The 22,875-nt window shown below is 40.9% G+C and overlaps 2 protein-coding genes across 2 annotated transcripts in view; both read right to left on the bottom strand.

The window, feature by feature from the left end:
• The window catches only part of GRM2 (glutamate metabotropic receptor 2), a 156,813-nt gene that overhangs the window by 62,879 nt on the left and 71,059 nt on the right, over positions 1 to 22,875 (bottom strand). The window lies entirely within an intron of this gene.
• LOC131416996 (IQ domain-containing protein F5-like) lies at positions 8,325 to 10,219 on the bottom strand. Its single transcript, XM_058559904.1, has 3 exons — positions 10,202 to 10,219; positions 9,857 to 10,015; positions 8,325 to 8,777 (listed from the first exon to the last, which is right to left on the bottom strand). The coding sequence occupies exons 1-3, from the start codon at positions 10,217 to 10,219 to the stop codon at positions 8,325 to 8,327; spliced, it is 630 nt and encodes a 209-aa protein (XP_058415887.1).

Below are 22,875 nucleotides of genomic sequence, written 5' to 3'. Positions count from 1 at the left end.
GCTTGCGCCACCAGGCCAGCCCCTGATCTTTTTAACATATTGTTGTGTTCTATTTGCTAGTATTTTGTTGAGGATTTTTGCATTGATGTTCATCAGTGATATTGGTCTGTAATTTTCTTTTTTTCTGTCCTCGTTTGGCTTCATTATCAGGGTAACGTTGGCTTCGTAGAATGAGTTAGGAAGCTTCCCCTCCTCTTCAATTTTTTGGAAGAGTTTGAGAAGGATAGGTAATAAGTTTTCTTTGAATGTTTGATAGAATCCACCAGGGAAGCCATCTGGTACTGGACTTTTATTTTTCGGAGGTTTTTGCTTACTGTTTTGATCTCCTTACTGGTGATTGGTTATTCAAATTCTCTATTTCTTCTTGCTTCAGTTTTGGAAGGTTGTATGGTTCTAGGAATTTGTCCATTTCTTCTAGATTAGCCAATGTGTTGGCATATAGCTTTCCATAGTACTCTCTTATAATCTTTTTTATTTCTGAGGTGTCTATTGTAATTTCTCCTCTTTCATTTCTGATTTGATTTGTTTGAGCCTTCTCTCTTCTTTTCTTGGTGAGTCTAGCTAAAGGTATGTCAATTTTGTTGATCTTTTCAAAGAACAAGCTCTTGGTTTCATTGATTGTTTCTATTGTTTTTTTAGTCTGTAAGTCACTTATTTCTCCTCTGATTTTTATTATTTCCTTTCTTCTACTGATTTTGGGTTTCGTTTGTTCTTCTTTTTCCAGTTCCTTTAAGTGTACTGTTCGGTTGTTTATTTGAGAGTTTTCTTGTTTGTTGAGGTAGGCCTGTGTTGCTATAAACTTCCCTCTTAGAACTGCTTTTGCTGTACCCCATAAATTTTGTATGTCGTATTTTCATTTTCATTTGTCTCCAGGTATTTTTTGATTTCTCCTTTGATTTCTTCTTTGACCCAATCGGTGTTCAGTAGCATTTTGTTTAATATCCACGTATTTGTGGCTTTTCTGATTTTCTTCCTGTAGTTGATTATTAGTTTCACACCGTTGTGGTCAGAAAAGATGCTTGGTATTATTCCAATCTTCTTAAATTTATTGAGATTTGTTTTGTGGCCTAATATGTGATCACTCCTGGAGAGTGTTCCACGTGCATTTGAAAAGAATGTGTATTCTTCTGTTTTTGGATGGACTGTTCTGTATATATCTACTAAGCCCATCTGTTCTTAGCTGTCATTTAAGGCCAATATTTCCTTACTGATCTTCTGTTTGGAGGATCTATCCATTGGTGAAAGTGGAGTGTTCAAGTCCCCTACTATTATTGTGTTACTGTCTATTTCTCCTTTTATGTCTGTTAATAATTGATTTATATATTTATGTTCTCCTCTGTTGGATGCATAGATATTTACAAGTGTTATGACTTCTTGTTGGATTATTCCCTTTGTCATTATGTTATGCCCTTTCTTGTCTCTTGGTACAGTGTTTGTTTTAAAGTCTATTTTATCTGATATAAGTATTGCTACCCAAGCTTTCTTTTCATTGCCATTTGCATGGAGTATCTTTTTCTATCCCTTCACTTTCAGTTAGTGAATATCTTTAGGTCTGAAGTGTGTCTCTTGTATGCAGCATATATATGGCTCTTTTTTGTTTTTTATCCAATCAGCCACCCTATGCCTTTTGATTGGAGCGTTTAGTCCATTGACATTTAAAATAGCTACTGATAAGTATGTACTTATCGCCACTTTGTTCCTTTTTATCTGGGTGTTTTAGTAGTTCTTCTCTGTTCCTTTCTTCTCTTGCTCTCTTCTCTTGTGGTTTGATGGCTTTCTTTACTATTTTGTTTGGGTTCCTATCTCTTAGTTTTTTTTGTATTTATTATAGGTTTCTGGTTTGTGATTACCATGAAGTTCATATATAGTAACCTACATATATAGCACTCTATATTAAGTTGATGGTCTCTTTAGTTTGACCTCTTTCTAAAAGCTCTACTCTTTTACTCCCCTCCCCTCAAGTTTTATGTTTTTGATATCATATCTAATCTCTTTTGTGTGTGTGTGTGTGTATCCATTACCTTCTTATCATGGAAATAAGCAATTTTAGTACTTTTTCTTTCGACCTCCACATTGTAAAGGTCTTTTATAGGAAATTCTTTCAACCCTCCGTAGATTGGCACCTACACTGAGCCAAGTACCGTTCTAGGGGCTGTAGATCCTCACCATAATCTTCCAAGTTTCAAAAATAGTTTATTTGGAAATAATTTCAAACTTAGAGATATACTGAAAGGACTCTTGCATCACCTTCCCCCAGAGATGTGCCTTTCACCCACTGTCCCAGTAACATCCTTTATAGCTAAGAATTCAATCAAGGATCACATACTACTTGCAGTTATCATGTCTATTTGGAGTCTTCTAATCTTGAACAATGCCTAGTCTTTTCTTTATTTTTATGCTCTTGATATTTTTGAGGTTTATAGGTCAACCATTTTGTATAATGTCTCTCAATTTGGGTTTGTCTGATGTTTTCTCATGATTAGACTCTCCTTATATGTTTTTGGGTGGAAGATAACAGATGCTGTGTCCTTTTCATTACAAACTATTAGGTGGCACATACTGTCTATTTACTCCATTAGTAATGATATTAACTTTATCAATTGATCAATGTTTTGTCTTCCACATTACTGTAAAGTATATTTTCTCTTTGTAATTAATAAATATTTTTATAAGGAGATGCTTTGAGACCATGCAAAATCCCATCCCTCAACGCATTTCACCCACTACATTAGCATTTCTTAACGTTTCTTGCCTGAGTTATTTATTACTATGATGGTTTCCAAGCAGTGACTTTCTAATATCATCATTTCCCTATAATTGTTAGTTAGCTTTCTACCGTGAGGAAGAGATTTCTCGTCTCTACATTAATTTTTCATTTCTTAATTTGTATCAGTATGGACTGATGGGTTCTTATTTAATTTAATAGGTTTTAATTTGCTACTATCGTAGTAATTTTAGTGCTCAATTTTCCCTAGATTTGACCACTGGGAGCTCCTCAGGCTGGCTTCTGTGTCCTTTTGACATGTCCCCTTCATGTTTATTTCCTTACTTATTTCTTACACCAAGATAATCCAGATTTGTGAGATAACAAATAATATATGTTAGTCTCTGCCCCCAGTTCCTGGCACAGAGCTCCTGAAACTCTTGTAATTTCCTACATGATAAAAGCACTAGGAGCATCTTTTGTCCTAACATTTGGTCTTTGATCCCAGATCCTGACACAGGGCTCCTGAAATCCTCATAATTTTCTGGAGTGTCTTTTGTTATAGTGAAGTGACTCTGGGTGGGCTCTTGGGTGGATCTTGGACGAGGACTGGCTACCAGAAAGACAAAGCCATATTAGAAGCTTGGATTTTCAGCCCCACCCTCCATTCTCTTGAGAAGGGAAAGGGGCTGAAAATGGAGTGTTCCAGAAGTGTCCAGAAGCTCAGGGTTGATCTTCCTCAAAAAAGAAAAAAAAAAAATGGAAAGATATTCCATGCCCTTGGATTGGAAGAATTAACATAGTTAAAATGTCCATACTTCCTAAATAATCTGTAGATTCAATGCAATCCCTATCAAAGTTCCAACAACATTTTTCACAGAAATACAACAAAGAATCCTAAAATTTATATGGAATAACAAAAGACCCAGAATAGCTAAAGGAATCCTGAGAAAAGAGAACAAAGCTGGAGGTATCACACCCTCTGATTTGAAAATATGCTACAAAGCTATAGTAACCAAAACAGTATGGTACTGGCACAAAAACAGACACAGAGATCAATGGAACAGAATCGAGAGCTCAGAAGTAAACCCACACATCTATGGACAGCTAATTTTTGACAAGGGAGCCAAGAACATACAATAGAGAAAGGAAAGTCTCTTCAGTAAATGCTGTTTGGAAAACTGGTCAGCCACAAGCAAAAAAATGTACGTAGACCATTATCTTACACCACACACAAAAATTAACTCCCAATGGATTAAAGACTTGACTGTAAGACCTGAAACCATGAAACTTCTAGAAGAAAACATAGGCAGTATGCTCTTCAACGCTGGTCTTAGCAACATATTTTCAAGTACCATGTCTGACCGGGCAAGGGAAACAATAGAAAAAATAAGCGAATGGGACTCCATCAAACTAAAAAGCTTCTACACAGCAAAGGAAACCATCAACAAAACGAAAAGACAGTCTCGCAATTGGGAGAAGATATGATAAGGGGTTCATATCCAAAGTATATAAAGAAGTCATACATCTCAACAACAAAAAAACTGACCACCCAATTAAAAAATAGGCAAAGGACCCGAGCAGACATTTCTCCAAAGAAGATATACAGCTGACCAACAGGCACATGAAAAGATGTTCAACATCATTAACTACCAGGGAAATGCAAATCGAAACTACAATGGGATATCACCTCACTCCCATCAGAATGGCTATAATCAACAAGAGAGGAAACAACAAATGTTGGAGAGGATGTGGAGAGAAGGGAACTCTCATACACTGCTGGTGGGAGTGCAAACTGGTGCAGCCACTATGGAAAACAGTATGGAGATTCCTCAAAAAATTAAGAATGGAACTACCACACGATCCAGCTATTCCACTGCTGGATATTCATCCGAAGAACGTGAAAACATGAATGCATAATAATATATGCACTCCTGTCTTCATTGCAGCATGATTCACAATATCCAAGACTTGGAAGCAACGTAGGTGTCCTTCAAGGGATGAATGGATAAAGATATGGTATATATACACAGTGGAATACTACTCAGCCATAAGAACCCATGAAATCTGACGATTTGTGACAACATGGATGGACCTTGAGGGTATTACGCTAAGGAAAATAAGTCAGAGGGAGAAAGTCAAATACCACGTAATCTCACCCATAAGTAGGAGATAAAAACAACAACAAACAATCACATAGAGTCAGAGATTGGATTGGTGGTTACCAGAGGGGAAAGGAGGAGGGAGGAGGGTGAAAGGGATGATTAGGCACACGTGTGTGGTGACGTATTGTAATTAGTCTTTGGGCGGTGGAGATGATGTAATCTACACAGAAATCGAAATATAATGGTGTACACCTGAAATTTATATAATGTTATAAACCAATGTTACCGCAAGGAAACAAAATGCCCATCAACAGATGAGTGGTTAAACAAAAGGTGGCACTTCCATTCAAGGGTATATCATTCAAGAATAAAGAGCTGTGAAGTACTGATCCATGCTACGATATGGATGAACATTGAAAACATCATGTTAAGTGAAAGAAACCAGACACAAAATATTGTACGATTTCATTGATGTGTAAATCCATGGAGATAGAATGCAGATTGCTGGTTTCCAGTGGCTGGAGGAGTGGTTACTGGGGAATGATTGGATAATGGGCATGTGGTTTTCTTTTAGGATGATAAAAATGTTTTAGAACTTGATATAGATGATAGTGGTTGCTTAACACTGTGAACGTACTGAATGCCACTGAATTGTTAATCTTATGTTAACAATCTTATGTCAAATGTTACTAGCGTGTGGTTAATCTAAACATGGTTATGTGAATTTCACTTAGTATATATATGTTTTGTGTTCTTTTATGTGATGGTCAGTCAGGTGCGGCCACAAGAGAATAGGAGAGGCGCAAGAAACGAAGTCTGTTATACTCACAGCTCCTAGAGAGGAGGTCACCGCATGTCATAGGGGAAGCATCAGGTTTTGTTCAGGTGGCAGAAGACAAGAGTGAGAAATGAGCTTTTGCCATGGCCTTTATTGGAGTGGGAAAGGTGAGGCAGGGCAGGGTGAACAGTATAGGATTGGCTAGTTTGAACAATTTCGGTGGGCTCTGTCTATAGGGGTGGTCCCCAGATGCCTGGCACCTGACCCTGGGATGATTAAGGCAGAGGAATATTGCCTCCTGAGAGGTACAGGCCAGAGAGAGGAGGTATGGCTCTGGACTGGTTAGTTTGCAAGTCAAAGGCATGCTCTCCAGGCTGAGTCCTTTGATTCAGGACTAAGAGTAAGAATTGGCTAGCCCTGGGAGGGGCAGCCTCTCCCAAGCCAGAAAGGGATTTTTGTTTTTAAGATGTCAAAACGTCATAATACACAGAAAATAGAAGACATGTACAATAACATACTGAAAGAAAGAGAGAGAACCTACTGTTCTAGGTCCTGGGAACACAGCACTGAACCCAGAGTCCCTGCTCTCCTGGAGCTCACCCTCCAGTAGGGGGAACAGAAAATAGAAATTGAGGTAAGATAACCTGGCAGTGATGAGGACTTTGAAAACAGCAAAGCAGAGTCAGGAGCTAGAGCATAGAGTAGCGGGGAGGGAAAGCTGTTTCAATAAGATGGTCAAGGAAGGCCTCCCTGAGGAGGGAGCACGGAGCAGAGACAAATCTGAATGGAGTGAGAGCTCCATCTGCAAGAAGACAATCCAAGGAGAGGAGGCAGCAAGTGCAAAGCACTGAGATGGGAGTGTGCTGGGGATGTTTGATAACAGCAGAGCAGTCAGGGAGGACTGGGAGGATGAGGTGGCCAGAGACAGACCATTCAGACTTATGTAGACCACAGGGGGGACTTTTGGAATTGTTCTAATTAAATGGGAAGACACTAAAGGATTAAGAGCATCAGGTGATACTACAAAGCAATAGTAATCAAAACAGCATGGTACTGGTACAAAAACAGACACACAGATCAATGGAACAGAATTGAAAGCCCAGAAATAAAACACCACATATACGGACAGCTAATTTTCGACAAAGGTGCTAAGAACATACAATGGAGAAAGGAAAGTCTCTTCAATAAATGGTGTTGGGAAAGCTGGACAGCCACATGCAAAAGAATGAAAGTGGACCATCTGCTATCACCATTCACAAAAATTAACTCAAAATGGATCAAAGACCTGAAGGTGAGACCTGAAACTATAAAACTCATAGAAGAAAATATAGGCAACACACTATTTGACATTGGTCATAAAGGAATCTTTTTGGATGACATGCCTACCCAGACTAGGGAAACTAAAGAAAAAATAAACAAGTGGGACTTTATCAGATTAAAGAGCTTCTATAAGACAAACGAAACCAGAATCAAGATGAACAGACAACACACCAGCTGGGAGAGAATATTTGCAAAACATACATCTGACAAGGGGTTGATCTCCATAATATATAAAGAACTCACACAACTGAACAACAAAAAAACAAACAACCCGATCAAAAAATGGGCAGAGGAAATGAACAGACACTTCTCCAAAGAAGATATACAGATGGCCAATAGGCACATGAAAAGATGTTCAACATCACTAATCATCAGGGAAATGCAAATCAAAACAACACTAAGATACCACCTCACGCCCGTTAGAATGGCTATAATCACCAAGACAAAAAACAACAAGTGTTGGAGAGGATGTGGAAAAACAGGAACCCTCATACACAGCTGGTGGGAATGCAAACTGGTGCAGCCTCTATGGAAAACAGTATGAAGATTCCTCAAAGACTTAAAAATAGAGATGCCCTATGACCCAGCCACCCCGTTACTGGTAATCTATCCAACGAACCTGAAATCAACAATCCAAAGAGGCTTATGCACCCCTATGTTCATTGCAGCATTATTCACCATAGCCAAGAAGTGGAAGCAACCTAAGTGTCCCTCGACTGACAACTGGATTAAGAAAATGTGGTATATATATACAATGGAATACTACTCAGCCATTAAAAAAGACAAAATCGTCCCATTTGCAACAACATGGATGGGCCTGGAACGTATTATGTTAAGTGAAATAAGCCAGAAAGAGAAAGACAAACACTGTATGATCTCACTCATATGTGGAATATAAACCAACACATGGACAGAGAAAACTGTACTGTGGTTACCAGGGGCAGTGGGGTTCGGGGGTGGGCACAAGGGGTGAAGGGAGTTATATATATGGTGATGGACAAACAAAAATGCACAACCCAAAATTTCACAATGTTAAAAAACATTAAAACATCAATAAAAAAAAAAAAGAGCATCAGGTGACACAGGCCTCCATGTTGCACAACTACAGGGGACACCGTTTACATAGACCACACTGTGAAGGCGTCTCCCTGGAGCCGGCTGACTTGGCCGCCCTGCAACCCCCATTTTCCTGCCCAGAGCAGACATTGCTAATCAATCACAGGTCCTGCTCATCCGGCATAGGGCTCTCAGGATCCTTCTCCACATGGGACCCCAGACAACCCCTGCCGCTTCCTCAGAGCTGACCTGTGAGATGCCCAGTATCTGCCATCATTTTCCCTGACCCTTCACTGAGACAAGGACCGCCTGCAGCTTGTCTGACAGAGATCATGCTGACACAGAGTTGGAGCAGACCTGATCAGTTCTTTATTGGGAAGGGGATGCAGTCTGTAATACGACAAATCTGTGATCCTAGAAAGATCTCAAGCTCAAGTCCCAGCTGGCTTGCTGTGAGTTCATAGCTGCCACGGAAAAAGCCACGAGTATGGCAACTATGGCAGCGCCAGTAAACCTGGATGATGCGGACAGCATGGAGCAAACGGCAGTAACGAAGGTGGATGCGCCACATGCGGACCCAGGACTGCAGCTTGACCACTGCCCATTCTTGCAGCGCGTGGTACACTAGGGCCGCCCGCCGCCTCTTCTCCAGCAGTTTTGCCAGTGTCAGCTTCCACCACCGCTGAATGATGGAAGTTCTGAGCGCCGCGTGCAGCAGTGTCCGTCTCACCAGGATGCCCCGCCACCAGGCCTGGACCTTTATGGCTATCAGCTCATTGGCGATTGGCTTCTTTATCTCCGGGGGGCGGGGTTTCTAGGGAAACAAAGGGACACTCAGGAAACATTCCCCACCCATCTCAGCCCCAGGGTGTGCCTGGTAGAGGTGCTGATCTATTATCAACCACAGCCCCTTCTTCAGAAGTTCAGGAGCACTGGGCAGGGACATTGGCTGGAGCCGGAAGACCAGATAAGTGTCCTGTCTCTGCCACTCTCTTCTTAATGGACATGGATCATGTTGCTCTCTGAGTCTCAGGCTCCTCATCTGCAACATGAGGCACACCTGCCCTAGCTATCACCTGGTTACATGGATCTGGTTGGCCAGTCAACCAGAACAAGAACACCATGATCTAAGTGTCACAGGGTTGTCATGTTCCACCTGTGCCTGACCACCTACCTGGGATACATATCCTTTCCCTTCAAATCCCACCCACAGGCTAGAGAAGTGGCATCCTTTGCTTGTCTTTCATGCCTGACTTCAGCTCTAGTCCACAACCTGCTGTCTCCTTCTGTCGAGTCACAGTATTAGAAGTTTCCCTGCTCCACACAGTTTAGAGTCTTTCTCATTTATTTCTCACTTTCACTTCTTTTCGTTCTCACACCTTAAACTTCAATTAGCACACATACAGGCACGCATCCTGCACACACGTTCCCACACAATTCTAGACGTGGGTTTCCCTGTACTTGGCAACGTGTTCCCCGAACACAGCCCTCACCACCCCACTCCCCAACTTTGCATGGTCTGACTCCCACTTGTCAGGTTTCCCCTCCCTACAACCAAGTCTCCATGTCTCAGTCACCCACCTTTCTCAGACCAAGAAGAGACTAGGAGAAGAGGAGAGCCAGGGATGAGTCAATCCCTATCATACCAGCTCTGGATAAGGCAGCCATTCACTCTGGTTGGCCTGAGACATTCTCAGTTTATGATTATTGTTCCCGAGTAATCATTCATAGCACTATCTTTCACTTACAAATGTTTCCTGGTTTGGATGACAAATTCCATGATCATCCCATGCTACGGGCCACAGAGAAGACAACCCATCACTCCTGGGTGGCTTGGTCAGAGATGTTGCAGGTTGGTGTCACCCTCAACTTTGAGGGCCTCCATCAACCTACCTTTGGTGGAGGGGGTGGAGGGGGTGGAGGTGGTGGAGGTGGTGGTGGTGATGGAGGTGGAGGTTTTCCTTTCTTTTCCTTTTTCTTCTTCTCTTTCTCTTTCATCAATGTTGTTTCATCAACATCTTCTACTACAATTTCACAAAACTGGCCATCCTTCTGTAATTAGAGTTTAGAGGGGAAATGTGTGGGTAGGTTGTTCTCTGTACTACTCTGTACCAAGTCTGCCACATACTCAACCTCCTGGCTTGCCCAGAGACCCTAGATGTAGGACTCGCTTCCTGAGTTAATATGGAAATCCACCTTCCCCTGCCTGCAACATTGGGTGAACTGATTCTCTCTTACACAACATCGAATGCCCATGATTTGGAAATAGATGGTTCAAATCCTTTCAGGTCTGCAATCCCCTAAATTTCCCATAGTTAGGAGCATGAGAGTTCCATTGCTCTCAGGTCTGTACTCCTCCAGCCACAGCTCTGGCAGGAAGAGGGACAGAGGGGAGAAAGCTATGACGTCATAAGGGCACCTATGACTCAGGCATCAGGATGGTTCCCAACAGTTGAGCCCTTTTTGGTGAAAATATGGAAATCCTGTCCATTCTTTCCTGCCATAAATGCCCCAAATTTGGCTGACTAGGCAGGACACTGGAAATACCGGCCCATTGGTGTAAAAGTGTATAAATTCAGTCATTTCAGGATGGTTGATAAAAACATAAATTTGAGACAATTTAAACCTTCATAGATAGGGAATTCAAATACATGGATTTCAGTTCAATCAAACAATGGAACCAAATAATGATTAGAAAGAATGAGCAAAATTCTTAAATAAGTGTTAAATAAGTGTTTCACAAAAAGAGATTTATGAATGGCTAATAATCACATGAAAAGATGCCCAACATCATTAGTCACGGGGGAAATGAAAATTAGAATCACAATGAGATATCCCCAGACACCCTAGAGAATGGCTAAAATAAAAAACACTGACAACACCAAATATTGGCAAGGATGTACAACAGGTGGATTTCTTATATGCCACTGGTGGGAAGGTATGAAACAGTAGAAGCACTTTGTAAAATGGTTTAGCAGTTTCTAATAAAGTTAAGCATATACCCACCCTCTAACTCAGCAGTTATATTCCTAGGTATTTATACAACAAAAACGAAAACACATGTCTACAAAAGATTTGTGCATGAATGTTCATGGCACCTTTATTCACATAGGTCAAAATTGGGAACCACTCAAAGTTCACCAACAGGTGACTAGACAAAGAAATTGTGGTATATTCATATCATGAAATAATATGTAGTAATAATATTGATGCACACAATAATATAGATGAATCTCAAAAGCATTATACTAAATGAAAGAAGCCAGACGTAAAAGAGTACTTACAGGATGATTTCATTTATGCAAAATTTTAAAACAGGCAAAACTAAACTGTAGGTAAAATAATTAAGAATAGAGTTTCTATCTAGTGTAGGGGTTTAAGAGGTATTCCTGCAAACAGCACAGAGAAACAGAGAAATGTGCTATATCTTGCTTTGGGTGGTGGTTGCTGGGGAATATAGAATTGTAAAAACTCATCTAACTCATCTATTAAGAAGCATTTAATAAAATCACAAAGAATGAGTTTGTTCTCTGTGTACTGACATGGAAGGTATAAGTAAAAGAAATTTAATTGAAGAACAATATGGTCCCTCTCTAGGTATATATTTATATGTATGTGTTATAAACGCATTATTTTAAAAAGGAGAGGATTAGGGAGATACATACTATAAAAATTTAACAATAATCATCTTTGATGAAGATAGTAGAATTTAATTGAGGGTTCAGAGTAAACTCCCTCACTGTGGCTAAATCCCCTGTGTCTGGACCATCCCCTGTGTCTGGCCCATCTGCCAGGTACCCAGTCAGCAGCCTCCTGAGAGAGCAGGACCTACACAGGCCAGAAAACCCATGAAGCCCCCAGGACCAGCCAGGGCCCCCATTTCAGGCTGAAGTGGCCTCAAGCACTCTCCTGTCTTCCTCTTTTCCTGAGGACCTCAAGATCACAGTCAGGAGATGGGTGAGGGTCAGCCATTACACAAGCAGGGCCCCAGCTCTACCTGCTGTTGGCCTCTGAAGACACCCCTGGAGCCACAAGGTCAATGCCGAGCAGAAGGGCCCCTGGCTAAGGCCTGGGGGTTACTGTGAGAACCTGGTTCCTTCTCAGATTCACAGCCCCAGGGGTCACTGAGGAGTACATTTGGAGTGTGGAGGGTGAGGCCAGTTTGGGGCTATGGGGGAGATGTAGAGGAGACGAGGAGGCCATTTTATGGCTGGGGATGTGTCAGTGTGAAGTTAATGGGATGAGGGCAGTGGGGAAGACAGGAGGAAGCTGGAAGATGGGGGAAATTGTAGGTGCAACACATGGGACAGGAGAGGCACAGGAAGTATCTGTTTGAAGATGAAGGTGTTGGCCAATCCCCAAACGCCAGGCTTGCGTCTCTGGATTTCTTTCTTAGTTTAGGTCATGGCCCAGAGCTTTTTTACTATATTGCTACTTTTCAATTCCTCCAAGCATAAACTTAAAAAGTATTTTGATCAGCTTTTACAGTTATTCTCAGCAAAAGAATTAACCTTAATTACTTAGCACACAATTATCAGAAGTAGGAGTCTCTCTCCTGCTGTATTTTTACCCACTGCTTTATTTTCAACTTCTCATCTCCTTTTGTTAATAAAATACAGGTGAGTCTGTTTTGATCCAGCAAAATCTCTGTACTTTTAATAGATGAATACCACAAATTCACATTTATTATGATTTCTAATATGACTGGACTTATTGCCATACTGTTTCATGGTTTCCATCTATCATCTTTTTCTTTCATTTTTCCCTATCTTTGTTCAATTGATTGGATTTTCTTTGGAATTTTATTCCTTTTACTATTTTAGAAGTTGAGACAAGAGACTGCTAGTTGCCTTGCCAGTATCCATTTTCTTAACCAATAGAACCATAATAATTTGGGGTACCAATATGCCCAGACTAGAGAGGGGGAACAAAAAAGATGGCCTTCATCAGGCTCCCTTGCAGCTAGGGATGGTCATGCGGCCCTCACTGGCCAATGAAATGTCAGCAGAAGTCATTGGGTGGGTCTTCTGGCAAAGCTTATAAAGAGGCTGCCTCAAGCTAGGGTGGCCTCCTTGCCCTTTGCCTTTACCCCTCTTCTTTCCTGAAATGTACACATGATAGTTGGCACTTTGGTAGCCATATTGAGAGTATGAGGACAAGAGTTTAATCATGAGCATAGGAAAGTAGAGTGATAGAAGAAGTCTGGACACCAGCTGGGGACCACCCACATCTAGGTTTTTTCTGAGTAAGATAAAAATAATCCTCTAATTTGTTTGAGCCACTGTTGTTTAAGTTTCCAAAAGATATCCACATCAAATCCCTGGAATCTGTGAATGTTACCTCATATGACATAAGATGTGATTAAGTGAAAGATCTTGTGAGGACGAGTATCCTGGATTATATGGTAAGACCTAAATGCAATCCACATGTATCCTTGTAAGAGAGGGGCAGAGGCACACGGAAGAGAAGGCAATGTGACGATGGAGGCAGAGATTGAAGTGATGTGACCTCAAGCCAAGGAATGCCAGCAGCCACCAGAAGCTGGAGAAGCCAAAGAAGGAAATCTCTAGAGCTTCTGGAGGGAGTGTGGCTCTCCTGACACTTTTATTTCAGACTCCAGCCTACAGAACTATGAGAGAACAAATTTCTGCCGTTTTAAGCTACGAAGTTTGTGGTAATTTGTTATAGCAGACACATAAACTGATATCCCTCTTAACTTTCAGGTAAACCAATAAATTCTCTCTTTTTTAAACCTAAGCCAGTTTTCTGTCATTTGCAACCAAAAGATTCCTGATTTAGACAGTAGTTTAAGAGAAGAGAGGGAAAGAGGCAAAAGAATGGAGTATTATGCGGGCATCGATGGAGGAGAGAAGAGGAGAACTTTAACGGTAGAGAAAAGGGGCTGATGAGCTCTGCTGGTGTGATGACGTGGACACTGTTGTGGAAAGGAAGACAGGTGGAGGGAGCACAGCAATGGAAATTTTATCCAGGCCACTGTGGTGGCGATAATTGATGGGACCATTACGATGATAAATTTTAGCATAGGAACATCCATACCATATTCCCAACTGTGTGTGTGTGTCAGAGACAGAGACAGACAGAGACAGACAGAGACAGACAGACGAAGCTAATCTGAGACATGACCTAAGAATTGCCAACCTAAGTTTGCCTGAAAGCCTGAATGATAGAGCACCAGCTTTTTGAGAGAAAAGAAGACAAATGGTGATAAGTCAAATTCCAGTACCTAATAGAGTAAAACTGGGACCTGTTCCTTTTATGCAAAAACATAAAAATCCTGCCCACATACTAAGAGGAGACAAGGTAACACAAATTTGGGGCAGGGGCTAGAAAAAGTAGAACTTGCTTGAGGAAGGAGAAGGAAAAAAGAGGAGGAGAGAGTTTCTTCTCAAGTCCATGAAGTTGCCAAATGTGCACACAAACACTTTATCAGTACATGCAAGGGCAAGTCCAGTCAGGCAGGATGTTCAGCCATGAGAGGGGATGTCCAGCCACGTGTGTGACTGTTCAGCCATGGGGGGATGTACAATCATAGATGGAGATGTCCAGCTATTGGTAATTGGCGGGATGGAGATGTCCAGCCTTTGATAGCATGTCCAGCCATGAATAAAGATATCTGTCAGAAGCTCAGCTGAGCTGGAGAGAGCTGAGCTGACAGGTGTCAGGGTAGACGATTAAGATAACAAGCCAAAATGAAAGTTAACAGTCAAGCTTTTAATTATTGATTGCAATAGTATAAGCAAGAGGCTAAACTGGAGAAAGCGTCAACTCTCCCCATTCCATTTTCCCCCATGGAACAGCACACAGTTCGAGAGTCACGTGGATCAGCATAGACACAGGGGTTGTCTCATTGCCTAGGGATCCCTAAATAAAAGGCTGTTTTATGAACCCAGGGGCCCAGAGGAGGGAGAGTGAAGGGCCAGGAGTGGAAAAGTACTGAGTACTGACTCAGAGTGGATAAAAATGTCTTTAAATCCCTCCCCTGCCCCATTAAGATGGTCCTGGCAGAGGCATCTAGAAAAGCCCTCAGTCAAAGGCCCCCGATAAAGAGGCCTCCAAATGAATGCAACCTGGGCCAGGAATGCAGCTAAGAGTAAGGGCATGGCTGGCCCAGGTGGCCTGAGTCCTTGAATGTAAGTCCCTTCAGAGGTTGAGATGCATTGGTTGTGACCAAGTCTGGTGTGGGGAGGACAGCTTTTCCTCATGAGGCTTGCCAGGTAAAGCCTTTGTAATTGCCGATGGTCAGGCCTACAAAAATCACAGCAGCTGAACTCCTCAATGGCCAGGCATGAGTGGCGATGTCCAGGCATGAGTTGGAATTTCCAACCATGGGTGGCATGCCCAGCTATGGTGGGATGTCCAGCTATGAGTGGGAATGTCAAGCCTTGAATGGAGATATGCACCCAAAGGTGGGCATGTCCAGCCATACTTGTACAGTCATGCACTGCATAATGACATTTCAGTTGACAGACAGCATGTATGATGGTGGTCCCATAAGCACCATATAGCCTAGGTGTGAAGTAAGCTATTTCATCTAGGTTTCTGTAAGTACCCTATATGATGTTCACACAACGACGAGATCTCCTAACAACGCATTTCTCAGAACTTATCCCCGTCATTAAGCAACATATGACTGTATTAGTAATTACAACTAGTAATTTGGTTAGTGTTTGCAAGGTTTACAATTGTCAATCCTTTTACTTGCAGTCTTTCTGAATCTTTGTATTTTAGACGTGCCTCTTATAAGCAACATGTTGTTTTGTTTTTAATCTAGACTGACAATCTTTATCTTGTAATTTTAGTCCATTTACCTATAGTGTAATTACTGGTATATTCATGTTTCAATCTTCTTACTAGTTGTTTTCCATTTCCATCATCTATTCTTTTTTTTTCACCTTTCTGTCCTTTCTTTCCTTTTTTGGCTTGATTGTTTTTATTATTCCATCTTCCCTCATCTCCCAACCTCATTAGCTTGTAAGTTAAACACTTTTTTTTCTTTTTACTATTTGTTTAGTGATTACTTTAGACCAGCACTATCCAATAGAAATATAATGTGTGTTGCAAATATAATATGTGAGCCACATATATAATATTAAATTTTCTAGTAACCGTGGTAAAAAAAAAAAAGAGAAAAAGAGACCATTGAACTTAATTTTAATAATATATTTTATTTAATCCAGTATATCCAAATTATCATTTCATCATGTAATAACTTGATATGTTATTAAAGGTATAATTTTCTCTCTCTTTTTTTTTTTTGTACCAAGGCTTTGAAATCTGGTGTATATTTCACATTTACAGCACATCTTATTTAGGACTAGTCACATTTCTAAGCATCAATAGCCACATGTGGCTACTGGCTACCATATTAAACAGAGCAACCTTAAAGAATACACTATGCATCCTTAATTTATCAAAGTCTAATATAAAGTTAGTACTTTTACGTCTTCCAAGACAATTCAAGGAGCTCAGAACATTTTAACTTCATTTAATTCCCTTCCCAAGTTAAATAATTATTGTTTTGCACAATTCATTATTGTTTAGATTTCCAAAATATTTATTATTTTTATTGCTCCTGCATCTCTGTCTGCCATCTAGGCTCATTTTCTTCTGCCTAAAGAATACACTTTAGTATTTCTTTTAGTGTTGGTCTGCTGGTGATTAATTTTCTCATTTTGTTTGTCTAAAAAGTTCTGTATTTCATCCTCATAATTGAAGGATGGGTTCAACAGGTTGATCTGTAGGTATTATTTATTTTCTTTCAATACTTTAACAATACAATTTCACTGTTTTCTTGCTTCCATTCCTTCTGCTAAGGAGTCAGCTATTAGTCTAATTGTTGCTTCTTTGAAGTAGTCTTGTTTTCTATATTTTTGAGAGTTTTCTCTTTGTCTTTGGTTTTTACCAGTTTATAATTACATGCCCATGTGTGGTTTTCTTTTTAATTTTTCCTGCTTGGGCTTCTTGAATCTGTAGTCTTATATATTTTCTCAGTTTTGGAAGGTGCTAAGCTATTATCTCTTCAAATATGGCCTTTTCCTCATTCTCTATACTCTTCTTCTGGGATGAGATTCTAATTATATATATTTGAACTTTTCACTGTATTGCTAGTGTCTCCTATCCTTTCTTTTGTATTTCCATCCCTATGTTTCTCTGTGCTTTATTGCATATCTTTCCTCCTGACTTATCTTTCGATTCATTAATTCTCTCTTCATCTTTATCTAATCTTCTGTTAATCTCACCCATTGAATTTCTAATTTGTTATTGTGTTTTTCTGTTCTAAAATTCCCCATTTGTTACTTTTTAAATAGGTTTCAGTTTTCTGCTGAATTCTCATTTTGTCTTCTATTTTCATTAACACATTAAGCATAGTTATTTTAAAATTTGTATCTACAACTTTATTGTCTGGATCCTCTGTGAGTCTATTTCTGTTGTCAGTTATTTCTCTTGTTTTCCAGCATGTTTTTTTAGTCTGAAGTTTGGTTAATTTTTATTGAGTGATGGATGTTGTATAAGAAAATTTTTCAAAAGAAGTTGAGGTCTGAGATGATGTTATTTTTCTTCAGAGATGATTTACATTTGCTTTGACAGGTGACTGGAGCATTAGCAATCCTGGATCATCTTAATCCAATTTCAGAGATTGAAAAAAATGATGCGAAACTGGGTTTGTATCATTGGAAATGCTGGATTATTTTCAATTCACCTTTCTCCTAGTACTGTAAACCATCTTGGCTTCCAACACTAAACATTTGGGGATTTGCTTTCATTCTTGGAAGGCCTAGTTTCCAACTTCTGTGCCTTCTCACCAACAAGCTATCAAAAATTCTGTTCAAAAGTTCAGTTCCTTGGCTTTTCAGCAGCCTCTTCACCACTCCTCTCACCATCTCTACTTCTAACCAGGGAGGTGAGGAACAAGGTGCCAATGTTGAGTTGACACTTGTTATTTTTGAATTCCGGGTCCAGGACACTTAATGCTTGTGACATCAATAATGTGAGTTTCTTCTATTTATATGGAACATCCACTATTTTCTGCTTCCCTGAAAAAGTTTCTTCAGCTTTTCCATTTTAATTATATTTACTCATTCATTTTTTTATTGTAGTGAAATACACATAACATAAAATTTACTATCTTAACCATTTTTAACTGTACAGTTCAGTGGTATTAAATATATTCATAATGTTGCTCAGTTATCACCATCATCCATCTCCATAACTCTTTTCATCTTATAAAAATGAAACTCCAGGGGCCAACCCGGTGGCACAAGCGGTTAAGTGCATGCTCTCTGCTGCAGCGGCCCGGGGTTCACCGGTTCGGATCCCGGGTGCACACTGACGCACCACTTGTTAAGCCATGCTGTGGCGGCATCCCATGTAAAGTAGAGGAAGATGGACACGGATGTTAGCCCAGGGCCAGTCTTCCTCAGCAAAAAAGAGGAGGATTGGCATTGGATGTTATCTCAGTGCTGGTCCTCCTCACAAAAAAAAAAAAAAAGAAACTCCATACCCATTAAACAATAACTACCCATCCCCCCACCTCCAGCCTCAGGCAACCACAATTCTACTTTCTGTCTCTGTTATTTTGACTACTCTAAGTACCTCATATAAGTGGAATCATCCAGTATTCGTCTTTTTCTGACTGGGTTTCTCTTAGCATAATGTCCTCAAGGTTTATCAATGTTGAGGCATAAATCAGAATTATCTTCCTTTTTAAGGCTAAATAATATTCCATTGTATTTATATGCCACATTTTGCTTATCCATTCATCCATTGATGGACATGTGCGTGTTTTGATATTTTAGCTAGTGTGAATAATGCTGCTATGAACATGGATGTACAAATATCCTTCAAGATGCTGCTTTCAATTATTTTGGGTTTATACCCAGAAATGAAATTGCTGGATCATATGGTAATTCTATCTTTAATTTTTTAAGAAAACACCATATTGTTTTCCACATATATCCATTAGATATTTCCAATATTCTATTACCATTTTTTGTCTGCTTGATCTATAAGTGTCTGAGACAGTTATAAGTGTAGAATTTTCTACTTCTTTCTATAATTCTATCAGTTTTTTCCTTATATATTTTTGAAGTTATGTTGTTGAATACATGCAAATTCCAAGCTATTATAGCTTCTTGTAATAATGTTCCTTTTGTTTGTTTAAAATAGGAGCTGGCAAAGTTTTTCTATAAAGAGCCTGATAGTAAATATTTTAGGCTTTGCCAGCCATTCAGTCTCTGTAGCAACTGCTCCAACCTCCCATTATAGTTCAAAAGCAGCCATAAATAATAGGTAAACAAAAGGGAGTGATTGTGTTCTAATAAAACTTTTTTAATAAAAACAGGCAGTGGGTAGGATTGGTCAGTGGCCCATAGTTTGATGACCCCTAGTATAAAATACTTTTAATTTCTTTTAATGTTTAAATTCCATTTTATGTTCTATTTTATTCTGTTCTATGTTACAATAGTTTTCTTTTGTTGAGAATTTGCCTGATAAACCTTTTTTCTATCTTTTTGTTTTCAAACTTTCTGTGTTACTTTGTTTTAGATGTACCTCTTATAAACATTTATAGATGCGTTTAATATATTTAACCCAATCTATGAACCTTTTTTTTCTTTTTTTTTCCTGAGGAAGATTCACCTTGAGCTAACATCTGTTGCCAATCTTCTTCTTTTTGCCTAAGGAAGATTTGCCCTGAGCTAACTTCTGTGCCAATCTTTCTCTATTTTGTGTGTGGGTTGCCACCACAGTATGGCTGATAAGTGGTGTAGGTCCGTGCCCAGGATCCGATCTTGGGCCGCCAAAATAGAGCATGCAAACTTAACCGCTAGGCCACGGAGGTGGCCCCTGAACCTGCCTTTTAATTGTTGAGTTTAATGCATTACACTTATTGTGATTACTGACATACTTGCACTTATTTCTGCCCTCAATCTGCAAATTCAGATCTGTCCCACCACTGGCAGGGTAGATTAGCCATCAAACTCAAGACACAACAAACTTTAATCTAGCACTAAGTTTACTTAACTCTATAGAAAACACAGGTCAAGAAATCAGCATGCATGGCAACTTCGGTCTCCTTAGGAGTCCAGCAGCTACCCACCATGCAGATGCTTGTTCCTCCCCACCTTTCACCCACAAGGGGCCCATTGACACAAGGAACCAGTGCTTAGTTTCCTACCTGTCTTTTATATCATTCCAGTCATATAGGCAGAAGATCAGCATTACAACTTGCAACTTTCCCAGTCCAGAGGTTTCAGAGTAACCAAGACAGATAACTAGCCCCAGGTGCATGGCTTTCTGTCAAGCACACACAAGATACATGACAGGGAAAATCAAGGCCAAGGCCTGACTGGTCCAACCAGTGAGCCGCTTCAGATTCAGACAGTTTTTTACTCACATAGACAGTGAAAGGAAGATTAGCCAAAGTGCCAGCTCCCTGTAGTTCTTGTGCCACACAACAAAAGGGATGACATTTTACAGCAGCTCCTTACAAGCCTTCTATCTTCTCCTGTTCTAGGAGGATCCCAAGGCATCCAGCCAAGACTCAGCTTCACTGTGGTTCAAGCTTTTGTCTTTGTAGCCTATGTGGATATGTGCAAGCTTGCCATGGCAAAGCCATTCCTCTACAGCTCCATCCCCTCACTTTCGTGTATCCAGCTAAGAATTCTCAGGAGCCTAGGCCATCCCCATCAGATACCCCAATTAGCTGTGCATATTGGGGCTTGAGCCTTATTCGTCTTAGGCAACACTGGATGAGAATGACCATAACTGTGACTCCCAGCTGGGTGATCACGCCCACTAAGAGTATCGACTGCAGCCAGGCTCCCCATCGGGAGCTGAGCCAGTTGAATATGTCATTAATCCAGAAGCAGAAAGAGGTGTTGGCAACAGCACACACCCCACCTCAAGTAGCCAACAGGAAGTCCAGGGCAATGCCATTGTCCATCACCACTCACACTAGAAAGTTTAGCACAATTACCAGCCTGTGAAAACGTACAAAAGAGTCCAAGAGTAACAAGATGAGGCTACAGAGAATCCTATCAGTGTCCAGAAAGTTTACCTTGTTCTGTCATCTCAAATGGAGGCTGTTCCTTTATGGAGTCAGTGGATGCTGCGAGGTGTTGAGAGTTTTCATTTCAAGATTCTCATTGGTCAATGAGGGCAGTGGTGGCAGTCCGGGTTAAGTAGGCCCGATGACCTGCAGACAAGGGCAGAGAGAATTTAATGCTCCCTCCATCCTCCCCTGACCATCGAGGTCTGAGGTAGTCTCTTCTTTTTTTTTTTTTTTTTTTTTTTTGTGAAGAAGATCAGCCCTGAGCTAACATCCGTGCCAATCCTCCTCTTTTTGCTAAGGAAGACCGGCCCTGAGCTAACATCTACTGCCAATGCTCCTCCTTTTTTTTTCCCTTTTTCTCCCCAAAGCCCCAGCAGATAGTTGTATGTCATAGTTGCACATCCTTCTAGTTGCTGTACGTGGGATGCGGCCTCAGCATGGCCTGAAAAGCTGTGCGTCGGTGTGCTCCCGGGATCCAAACCTGGGCCGCCAGTAGCAGAGCGTGCGCACTTAACTGCTAAGCCACGGGGACGGCCCCTGAGGTATTCTCTTCTTAATTCAACTTAGTTCAGTAAGACTCTAGTTAAGCAGATTCCTCCAGTATATAACTTGTGCCCCCCTAGAACATCTCCTATCTCCTGAAATGTGGGCCACATCAGAATCACTTTAGGAGTTATCACCTCATAGTCCTGATCAGACTCTTTCCAAGGAACTAGTCAATGAGAAGGCAACCTGGAAGCCGCTTTTGGAAGCAGGGAAGTCTGTGGGGAAGGCCCAGCCCTGCTTTTGCCTTTGACTCACAGGTTCCTTCCTCATTGCTGGAAAATTCTCAACCATTCTCTCTAGCAATTTCACATCTCTGTGACATGTCTCCTAAATTTATTTTTCTGACTCCATCCCCATTCCTCTCCCCCTGTCTTACTCTTCTTCTGCCACACCAGCCTCCTTGATGTTCCTCAAACATGCTGGGCACATTCCTGCTTCAGTGCCTTGACACTTGCTCGTCCCCCAGATGGCTGCATAGCTTCCTCCCTCCCTCCTTCACCTCTCAGTGACATGCTCTCTGACCACCCACTTAAAATTGAGACCTCCTCTCCATCCAGCATGCTCTGTCTCCCATCCCTTCTTGATTTTTCTCCATAACAAATGTTACCATCTAACCACTCTCTAAATAACTGCTCCGTAAGTGCAGGAATCTTGCCTGCCTTTTCCACTGCTGGGTCCCCAGCCCCTACAACATCATGTGGCACAGAGCGAGTGCTTAATAAAAAAGTGGTGAGTGAATGAATTTGGTCCAAGCCAGTTAAATAAATCCCACTGAGCACAGGCCACTCAGCCCTTGGTCATACACAGATACCTTCCCGTGGCCACAGGGCCTGGTCATGGATTCCAAGCAACACTAAGGAGAACGTTTGTTCAAAGGTTCATTCATTCATTCAACAATTATCGAACCCTTGCTGCGTGCCAGGTACCATTACAGGCATTTGTTACAACAAAGAGTAAGATGGACGACGTCCCTACCTGAATGGAGGTCACATTCCAGGGAGGAAGACAAACCAACAAAAAAATGTGCTTTCCATGAATTAGAACAGATCACCATTTGCGTTTGCTGTGCACTCACAAAGAGGTTTATGTATCGTGCTGTCCAGTTTTAACAATGCTAACCCTCACCAACAAGGTCAAGTGAGTTAAAAAGATGTCCTGCAAAAAACTGGAGACTGAAATGTTACTAACTCGCAAGCACAAGCCACCAGAAGAAAGGCTGGTGCTGATATTTTTCTTGCCTGTAGAGGGAGTGCCTCACCAGCCAAAATAAGATGCCATTGAAAATGCTTTTAGA

The sequence above is a fragment of the Diceros bicornis genome, chromosome 2 (genome assembly GCF_020826845.1).
Source record: "Diceros bicornis minor isolate mBicDic1 chromosome 2, mDicBic1.mat.cur, whole genome shotgun sequence".
Taxonomy (NCBI): Eukaryota; Metazoa; Chordata; class Mammalia; order Perissodactyla; family Rhinocerotidae; genus Diceros; species Diceros bicornis.
Note: the sequence above shows the minus strand (reverse complement) of the source record. Positions and strands in the feature narration are given on the sequence as shown.